Source organism: Hippoglossus hippoglossus, chromosome 18 (genome assembly GCF_009819705.1).
Source record: "Hippoglossus hippoglossus isolate fHipHip1 chromosome 18, fHipHip1.pri, whole genome shotgun sequence".
Lineage (NCBI taxonomy): Eukaryota > Metazoa > Chordata > Actinopteri > Pleuronectiformes > Pleuronectidae > Hippoglossus > Hippoglossus hippoglossus.
In genome coordinates, this window is record NC_047168.1 from 15,007,521 (window position 1) to 15,017,993 (window position 10,473).

Sequence of the window (10,473 nt, forward strand, 5' to 3'; positions counted from 1 at the left end):
GCATGTCGTTCTAAATACGATGAAAAAGTCATAGGTTTGCATGTCGTTCTAAATACGATGAAAAAGTCATAGGTTTGCATGTCGTTCTAAAAATTATAAAGAGTCATAGGTTTGCATGTCGTTCTAAAAATTATAAAGAGTCATAGGTTAGCATGTCGTTCTAAATATGATAAAAAGTCATAGGTTTGCATGTCGTTCTAAATATGATAAAAAGTCATAGGTTTGCATGTCGTTCTAAATACGATGAAAAAGTCATAGGTTTGCATGTCGTTCTAAATACGTTGAAAAAGTCATAGGTTTGCATGTCGTTCTAAATACGATGAAAAAGTCATAGGTTTGCATGTCGTTCTAAAAATTATAAAGAGTCATAGGTTTGCATGTCGTTCTAAATATGATAAAAAGTCATAGGTTTGCATGTCGTTCTAAAAATTATAAAGAGTCATAGGTTAGCATGTCGTTCTAAATATGATAAAAAGTCATAGGTTAGCATGTCGTTCTAAATATGATAAAAAGTCATAGGTTTGCATGTCGTTCTAAATACGATGAAAAAGTCATAGGTTTGCATGTCGTTCTAAAAATTATAAAGAGTCATAGGTTTGCATGTCGTTCTAAATATGATAAAAAGTCATAGGTTTGCATGTCGTTCTAAATACGATGAAAAAGTCATAGGTTTGCATGTCGTTCTAAATACGATGAAAAAGTCATAGGTTTGCATGTCGTTCTAAATACGATGAAAAAGTCATAGGTTTGCATGTCGTTCTAAAAATTATAAAGAGTCATAGGTTAGCATGTCGTTCTAAATACGATGAAAAAGTCATAGGTTAGCATGTCGTTCTAAATACGATGAAAAAGTCATAGGTTAGCATGTCGTTCTAAATACGATGAAAAAGTCAGGTTAGCATGTCGTTCTAAATACGATGAAAAAGTCATAGGTTTGCATGTCGTTCTAAAAATTATAAAGAGTCATAGGTTAGCATGTCATTCTAAATATGATAAAAAGTCATAGGTTAGCATGTCGTTCTAAATACGATGAAAAAGTCATAGGTTAGCATGTCGTTCTAAATACGATGAAAAAGTCATAGGTTAGCATGTCGTTCTAAATACGATGAAAAAGTCAGGTTAGCATGTCGTTCTAAATACGATGAAAAAGTCATAGGTTTGCATGTCGTTCTAAAAATTATAAAGAGTCATAGGTTAGCATGTCGTTCTAAATATGATGAAAAAGTCATAGGTTAGTATGTCGTTCTAAATACGATGAAAAAGTCATAGGTTTGCATGTCGTTCTAAAAATTATAAAGAGTCATAGGTTTGCATGTTGTTCTAAATATGATGAAAAAGTCATAGGTTTGCATGTCGTTCTAAATATGATGAAAAAGTCATAGGTTAGCATGTCGTTCTAAATACGATGAAAAAGTCATAGGTTTGCATGTCGTTCTAAAAATTATAAAGAGTCATAGGTTTGCATGTCGTTCTAAATATGATAAAAAGTCATAGGTTAGCATGTCGTTCTAAAAATTATAAAGAGTCATAGGTTTGCATGTCGTTCTAAATATGATAAAAAGTCATAGGTTTGCATGTCGTTCTAAATACGATGAAAAAGTCATAGGTTTGCATGTCGTTCTAAATACGATGAAAAAGTCATAGGTTTGCATGTCGTTCTAAAAATTATAAAGAGTCATAGGTTTGCATGTCGTTCTAAATATGATAAAAAGTCATAGGTTTGCATGTCGTTCTAAAAATTATAAAGAGTCATAGGTTAGCATGTCGTTCTAAATATGATAAAAAGTCATAGGTTTGCATGTCGTTCTAAAAATTATAAAAAGTCATAGGTTAGCATGTCGTTCTAAATATGATAAAAAGTCATAGGTTAGCATTGTCGTTCTAAATATGATAAAAAGTCATAGGTTTGCATGTCGTTCTAAATACGATGAAAAAGTCATAGGTTTGCATGTCGTTCTAAAAATTATAAAGAGTCATAGGTTAGCATGTCGTTCTAAATATGATAAAAAGTCATAGGTTTGCATGTCGTTCTAAATACGATGAAAAAGTCATAGGTTTGCATGTCGTTCTAAATATGATAAAAAGTCATAGGTTTGCATGTCGTTCTAAATATGATAAAAAGTCATAGGTTTGCATGTCGTTCTAAAAATTATAAAGAGTCATAGGTTAGCATGTCGTTCTAAATATGATAAAAAGTCATAGGTTTGCATGTCGTTCTAAAAATTATAAAAAGTCATAGGTTAGCATGTCGTTCTAAATATGATAAAAAGTCATAGGTTAGCATTGTCGTTCTAAATATGATAAAAAGTCATAGGTTTGCATGTCGTTCTAAATACGATGAAAAAGTCATAGGTTTGCATGTCGTTCTAAAAATTATAAAGAGTCATAGGTTTGCATGTCGTTCTAAATATGATAAAAAGTCATAGGTTTGCATGTCGTTCTAAATACGATGAAAAAGTCATAGGTTTGCATGTCGTTCTAAATATGATAAAAAGTCATAGGTTTGCATGTCGTTCTAAATACGATGAAAAAGTCATAGGTTTGCATGTCGTTCTAAATATGATAAAAAGTCATAGGTTTGCATGTCGTTCTAAATACGATGAAAAAGTCATAGGTTTGCATGTCGTTCTAAAAATTATAAAGAGTCATAGGTTAGTATGTCGTTCTAAAAATTATAAAGAGTCATAGGTTAGCATGTCGTTCTAAATATGATAAAGAGTCATAGGTTTGCATGTCGTTCTAAAAATTATAAAGAGTCATAGGTTTGCATGTTGTTCTAAAAATTATAAAGAGTCATAGGTTTGCATGTCGTTCTAAAAATTATAAAGATCATAGGTTTGCATGTCGTTCTAAATATGATAAAAAGTCATAGGTTTGCATGTCGTTCTAAATATGATAAAAAGTCATAGGTTTGCATGTCGTTCTAAATATGATGAAAAAGTCATAGGTTAGCATGTTGTTCTAAATATGATGAAAAAGTCATAGGTTAGCATGTCGTTCTAAAAATTATAAAGAGTCATAGGTTAGCATGTCGTTCTAAATATGATAAAAAGTCATAGGTTAGCATGTCGTTCTAAAAATTATAAAGAGTCATAGGTTAGCATGTCGTTCTAAATATGATAAAAAGTCATTTTTAGAACGACATGCAAACCTATGACTTTTTATCATTTTTAGAACGATGATGAAGTCATAGGTTAGCATGTCGTCTGAAACTGGTAAAAAATATTGCTAGTGTAGTATATTATATTTGAGCAAAAGTCCAAAAATATCACTGTATAGTCAGATACAAATATGTCAGAGAAGAGTAAAGAATACAAATAAAATGTTAGTCTTGTATAAAAAATTACAACTAAAACTAAAAAGTAAATATATACATTTGACAGGAAATAAATACAAAAAAAACACCATTGTTTAGTGAAGCATAAATTCGTAAGTGATATTATAGGATGTGAAAATGTCAGAAACTTGACGGTAAAGATCCGTAAAAAAGATGCTATCATAAAGCAAACAGGCAAAAAGGTCATCGTGGCAAAACTTAAATCTCAAAACATAGTCAAGAATAACAATTCCACTGTATATTGCTGTGAAAAGACAAAATATCATTGTATAGCTAAGAAATGTTATATATACATGTTTATTTTCCCACATACAGAGCAACTAGGAAACAGCAGCCAATGAGAAACCAGCGGAGACTCAAATCATCACCCAGTTGTCATGTTTGAGTTTTTACTAATAATTCTGTCAACGTAGACAAAATGAGACAATTTGACACAGAACTCGTTAAAAAAAGTCTTTATTTCTCTTTTGAAATTTGCATTTCATGGTTTCTGGTTATATTCATGTTATAGAAGACCTCAGTGTGTCAACGACATCACTTCTACAAGATTACATTTCATTTGGATCTTGTAACTTTACGTTGATCTTCACAAAAACTTATTACAACATTTTTAGTTTCTGCCGAGCGTGAACTCAAATCAGATCTGATCCACATCTGGATTTTCGGAGTCACTCCAGATCGGGTATGTCCTCGTATCCTTCGGCTTCTTCCTTCCTCCTCTGCTCCTCCGCCTCCTCCTCCGCCTTCCTCCTCTGCTCCGTCGCCCTCTTCATCTCCTCCTCCACCTCCTTCCTCTGCACCTCTTCCGCTTTCTTCTTCTGCTCCTCTTTGTCCTTTAACAGCTGTTTATTCTCCGGCGTGTCGTAGGCCCACTCTTCGTCCGAGTCGCTGATGTCGTCGTCGGCGATGTCCCAGTCGGGCTGCTGGGTCTCGGCGAAGTTCTCCTCGGGCTCCGGCTCAGGTTTGTGGTTGGGATCCTCCAGTTTGCCCCAGGACACCTGGTCGGCCTTACGCAGGAAAACCTCCACCTTGGTCGGCACCATGTTGACGGAGCTCTGCTTGACGTCCATCACCTGAAGAGGGACGTTCAGATAAATCGTTCAGATACAGTTAGATGGGATTTTCTATAACCGTGAATCTAAATGGACCAGTGGGAAGAGAGAGGAGGCACTGGTTTGATTAAGCTCCTCCCTTTGACTACTCACCCCCCACAGGTGGAAGTCTCTCTTGAAAAGCTTGTTGCTCTCGAACTGGATTTGACACGAGAGCTGCGGGTAGAAGACGCAAAGTTTGAGCTTCAGCACATTTCTGCTTCAACATTTCAATGAATAAATTCAACATTGATGCTTTGAAGATCAGGAGCTTTGGTCTATTTATTAATTTAAAGCTAAATTAGTTAATTAACTAGAGATTAATTCGAGGTTTCAGATTCCGATCGATGTCGTGATTGTTTTCTCGTCCCACTCACCACGGTCCCGTTCGCCTCGATGCAGGTGAACTCAGGGTTTGCGTTCTTGGCGTAAATCGTTACAACAACATTATCTTCAGTTTGGTGCCAATCATGTCGACACGCCACCTTCTTCTTGTCCTGTCAACACACAGTCACACAAACTGAATGAGTCCAAACACGAGATAAAAACCAGGTTCTGGAACTGATAAGAAATGACTTCAACACATTTAATTCATCTTGATGTATAAGAGTTCAAATTCATTCTCCACTGGCCACAAAGATTTCCATCCTTCAGTGTCTTTTACTACTATACTAAAGGCGGAGGGTGTTTCTGAGTCATCTCTTTATTCCACTCAAACGTCCCTGCAGACTTCGATCCCTCGTGTCCCAGCTGCCATTTGAATGTCAGCCGGTGGAAGTACCTGCTTGGGGATCCAGCGATGTTTCCCTGTGGTGCAGCCCTTCTGGTCCAGGAAGGCGTTGAAGTCTATCGTCCTGATGCAGCAGCAGCTCCAGTACTTGTACCTACACACAAATAATAAGAAGTATTTATCTACTGTTCTTAGAAAAACACATACAAGATCTTCAATTGACCTTTTTATTTATATTCCAGCTTTAATGATACGTGCTTTTCTTTCATGACCTTCACATTCCTCTTTTGTAGAAACCGTCTAATTATGGTTTAAAGACTCTAAATACTATAGAAGTGATGTGTTGTGGTCTCTCACCCCTCGTGGAAGACGGGTCCACCCGGGTGGTGGGTGCACACCTCCAGGTCCGTCTCTGGACCGTCAAAGGTCTGAACACACAAACATTCATATTTTACTAGATGATTATATGTGAAATTTTAATCTGCAAAGTATTTATGTCATTACTTTCACAGTGATAAAGATAAAGATATTTCATTAAATATTTCCTTGTAAATTTGTATAAAATCAGGCAACCAGGATAAAAATCTCTCAAGTTTATAATTTAAGTTCATTTAAATATAGTGTGATTAGTTTTTTTTTTAAACCTCATGGATCCAGCACAGTCATGGATCATGTTCAGTTACCAGCCTCCTCCACTAGATAGCGCTGTTGCTAAGCGTTACAGGACTGAAGTGGAGGAACGTGTGTGTCTGTCTGTCTCTGTGTGTGTGTGTGTGTGTGTGTGTGTGTGTGTGTTAGACAGAAAAGTAAACAGGACTTTGTGAATAACAGATCCGGACACTCACTGTTTTGCATCCTGAGTTCTTGCAGCGAGTTCCCTGCATCACAGTCTGACTCTCTGTCGCAGGAGAAACAGTCAAATAAAGGTTCTTACACAACAAGTGAGAAAATTCATGAATCTGACTGAAAGGTTTTTGTTCCACAGACGCACTCTGACCTTTCTGCTCCTTGTCGGCTCTGTCATTGATCTCCAGCTTCTCCAGAACTTGAGCCAGAGACGCCGACACTTTCTGCGGCAATTTGGTCTTTGGCTCCTCTGAACTGTGCAGACACACACACAGACACACACAGTGTTAACACAGAAGGAAGTACACAAACTCAGACACACACACTGATTCGTGACTTTATCGACTGAATGTTTGATCCCAGGGATGCGACCCCGTCCCGACCTCTGAGCACCGAGCGGCTGCATCAGGGAGTTTCAAGGTGACGTGAGCAGAAAGACTAAGTTCTGGTTATATAAAATATATTTATATATAAACTACACACACACACACCTGGGTCTCTCTCTCTGCAGCGTCTCTGCAGACTTGGGTCCCTGGTAGATTATCTCTCGGTCGTTGGCATGTTTGATTTCTCCTTTATCTGAAGTCACCTCCGGCCGGAGAGGCTCCTGGGGCTGCACATCGCTGTGACGCCCACGGGTGCAACCCTGTTCAAAACCAGAGGAGAGAGAGGAGGATGAGAGAGAGGAGAGAGACAGAGAAGAGAGAGAGGAGAGAGACAGAGAAGAGAGAGAGGAGAGAGACAGAGAAGAGAGAGAGGAGAGAGACAGAGAGAGAGAGGAGAGAGAGAGAAGAGAGAGAGAAAGAGAGAGAGAGACAGAGAGAGAGACAGAGAGGAGAGACAGAGACAGAGAGAGAGACAGAGAGAGGAGAGAGACAGAGAGAGAGAGGAGAGAGAGACAGAGAGAGAGGAGAGAGACAGAGAGAGACAGAGAGAGAGGAGAGAGACAGAGAGAGAGAGAGAGAGGAGAGACAGAGACAGAGAGAGAGACAGAGAGAGAAGAGAGAGAGGAGAGAGACAGAGAGAGAGAGGAGAGAGAGACAGAGAGAGACAGAGAGAGAGACAGAGAGAGAGACAGAGACAGAGAGAGAGACAGAGAGAGGAGAGAGACAGAGAGAGAGAGGAGAGAGAGACAGAGAGAGAGGAGAGAGACAGAGAGAGACAGAGAGAGAGGAGAGAGACAGAGAGAGAGAGAGAGAGGAGAGACAGAGACAGAGAGAGAGACAGAGAGAGAAGAGAGAGAGGAGAGAGACAGAGAGAGAGAGGAGAGAGAGACAGAGAGAGACAGAGAGAGAGACAGAGAGAGGAGAGACAGAGAGAAGAGAGAGACAGAGAGAGAGAGGAGAGAGAGACAGAGAGAGAAGAGAGAGAAGAGAGAGAGAGACAGAGAGAGGAGAGAGACAGAGAGAGAGAGGAGAGAGAGACAGAGAGAGAGGAGAGAGACAGAGAGAGACAGAGAGAGAAGAGAGAGAGGAGAGAAACAGAGAGAGAGAGAGAGAGAGAGACAGAGAGAGAGACAGAGAGGAGAGACAGAGAGAGGAGAGACAGAGAGAGAAGAGAGAGACAGAGAGAGAAGAGAGAGACAGAGAAGAGAGGAGAGACAGAGACAGAGAAGAGAGGAGAGACAGAGAAGAGAGACAGAGAGAAGAGAGAGACAGAGAAGAGAGGAGAGACAGAGAGAGAGAGACAGAGAAGAGAAGAGAGAGGATATTGATTTATAGTTATTGATCATAGAATCAACTTGTTTACTGTTACAAACACTGTTTTGTTTTAATAAGCATTTATTAGTAATTTAACAGAAAACAGAACCAAGAAGAATCCGGTTAATGAGGCTTCAACTACATGATTTATCTGCTTTTAATAATAAAATATACATGCATCAATATTCATATCCAACAACATCTAATTAGTTCTGTTGCTCATCCTCAATGTTCAAGTATTTCCCTGAGATGTAATTTTTACAGTGTCCTCGCTCCTCGGCTTCAGTTCAACACTATAAAACATACATTCACAGGAGCATGAACTTCCTGTTTGACCCCGAGCTGTTACCTTGATGGAGAGGAACTCGGAGAAGTCCGTGGTTCTCTTCCTGCAGCAGGACCAACCCTGCAGGACAACACACACACACCTGGTTGGTACCAGCAGAGAAGTAAAGGTGTTGTTTACTTGTTTACTTGTTTGTTTGTTTTACCTTCAGAGCGTCGTGGAAGATGGGGACGCCCGGGTGGAAGAGGCAGGAATCTGTTGGGAGGAGAGAGAGAGAATCGCTGAGTCTGGATTTAGACGAACTGGGTCAGCTGCGTTCAGCTGTCGTCCGAGGTCACGGGAGCTCAGAGTTTGTCCCGTACAAGGAAAACAGTTCCAGGATCAGAGTCGTCCACAGACACGTGGTTCAACGTGGTTCGACCGGCGACTGAGGCTCAGACGACCATAAGGACATTTTGAATCCTCATGCAAACAAAGACTGGTTCATCCAGATTCATCTCTAATCATTTGCAATATTTGTCTCAATGTTTTACTGTGAATTTGTCCATTTTGAACTTTGTTATTTTATTTTATTTGCTAACAAAGGAGAAAAAACTAAACAAACGAGCAGTATGAGAAACCTTTCAAAATAAAAGCAGTTGTTAATTCAATCTTCTTGATTTATGATTGAACCCAGCTATAATTGTGCAATAGGCTTGTGCAATTTACACATTTTGGGTCCTAATTTTAAAATATTACAAGATTATCACAGTTCTTTTAGTTCAGGAGTCACAAACCTAAATCTCTAAATCTATTGTTTTCATAGAGGCTATTACTGTTTTCTACAACATGTACTTTTACATTTTATATTTATGTTGTGAAATAGACCTAAGTAAAATCTAAACTCCTCTAAGACAGAATGAAACCAAATCTGTAAACTACAAGAACAGAAGTCACAATAACTACTGAATTAAAGATTTCTTTCCTCGACCGACTTCCACCGAGGCTTCAGATCCAGAATATCAAAGCAGAGTTAAATTTAAAAAGTCTTTTACAAGTCCAGTAGCAGAAAGAGGCAGCAGGATCTCACCGGCCTTGTTCTGGTCGGCCTCATATTTCTCTCCACAGCCTTTGTTGTAGCAGAGCAGAGTCATGTTCTTCTTCTTCTTCTTCACTCCACAGTCACAGGAGGTTTAAATCTGCTCTGAACGCTGAGGCCTCGGCTCCAGAAGTTTCTGTCGAGGTTTTTCTGGAAGGAGCAGAACGCTTCTCTCTCTGGTTTGGGCCTGACTGAATGAAAAGATAAAAATAGCAGCTCACCTCCCTCTTCAATCCCCCCACCCCCCACACACACTACCCCCTGTCTATTTACAGCTGTCAAAACTTATCTGAAGTGGGGGTGGGGGTGGGGGGGGGACATTCCTACTGGTGAGTGTCGGTTGTCACATCAGGCCCAACTGTCACTTCCACCGGATCCACGTCAGAGTCGACCAATCACAGGTCTGTATAATTTCTTTTTTATTGACATTTATGGTTCAGTTGTAAAATATCAAGCTTCAACTACATATTTTTCAAAAAGGGTAGACTGGAGAAAAATATATATATGGTAAATTCTATAATTTAACGTATATAAATCAATACTTTAGGAGAAAGACTGGATTCGTAAAAAGGAGTTTTTAGGTCGTTTGGTCTGAAAATCCATCGTCTGAGCAGAGCGACGACAGCAGGAGGCACAAAAATAAATTATTCAGTAAAAACCAAACGCTGCCGTTTCTCAGACTCAGAGAGTTTCATCTCTTACGAAAGAACCACTTAGTCAAAAAGGAAAAACCCTGAAACACGAGCAAATAGACGGAGGAACAAACGTACACAAACAGTTCCATCATCGGAGTCAGGAGGAAGGAACCTGCGTTTAAACCCCTCAGCTGTTCTGCAGTAACACAACAGAAGTGTCACAGAGGACACACAAAAGTGGTGTACACAAAAACACACAGCAAAACAGAAACTAGGCTCTAAAAGGTAAATGAATGTTTTTACCAGTGGTTTAAAAAGGTTTTAGTCAAATCAAAGACTAAACAAACACGATAACTACAGTGCATTTAACATCTTTGTTAGTTTACTTTGTTGTTTGATGGGACAACACATGTAAAAGGTGCATTAAAACACATCTTGAGCAGTGCATTAAGAGGAGAAAACTGTTTCTCAGGCAGATTCTATTTTATTTCTATTGTTTGATAATAAAAAAAGTCAGGACCTTGAAATGTCAGAGTGAAAAGTGAATTTTAAGGTTCAGTAGATTTCCAGTTTGCAGACGCGGGTCGAGATGAAGAAAACTCAGACACGGGTGTTAGGAATGGAAAATGACTTTATTTCTTCCAAAAAAGAGAAAAACAAATCCTTTGAATAAACAAATATACTGCTGTAAAATAAAAGCCTGTGATTTTTGTCCACTGTAACATTTGTTAGCCTTTCCATGCTTGATACAATCTATAATTCTGCTTTAA

General features: G+C 38.9%; 1 protein-coding gene across 1 annotated transcript; it reads right to left on the reverse strand.

Annotated features, from left to right (window-relative positions):
• Positions 1 to 3,785: 3,785 nt before the first annotated feature.
• On the reverse strand, positions 3,786 to 9,276 carry zgc:92429 (uncharacterized protein LOC445063 homolog). The gene is made up of 11 exons (XM_034568673.1): positions 9,060 to 9,276; positions 8,196 to 8,245; positions 8,054 to 8,110; positions 6,496 to 6,650; positions 6,156 to 6,259; positions 6,004 to 6,056; positions 5,516 to 5,586; positions 5,210 to 5,312; positions 4,806 to 4,925; positions 4,543 to 4,605; positions 3,786 to 4,410 (listed from the first exon to the last, which is right to left on the reverse strand). Exons 1-11 carry the CDS (start codon positions 9,121 to 9,123, stop codon positions 4,006 to 4,008), a joined length of 1,245 nt encoding a protein of 414 aa, XP_034424564.1. The 5' UTR covers positions 9,124 to 9,276; the 3' UTR covers positions 3,786 to 4,005.
• Positions 9,277 to 10,473: the final 1,197 nt, after the last annotated feature.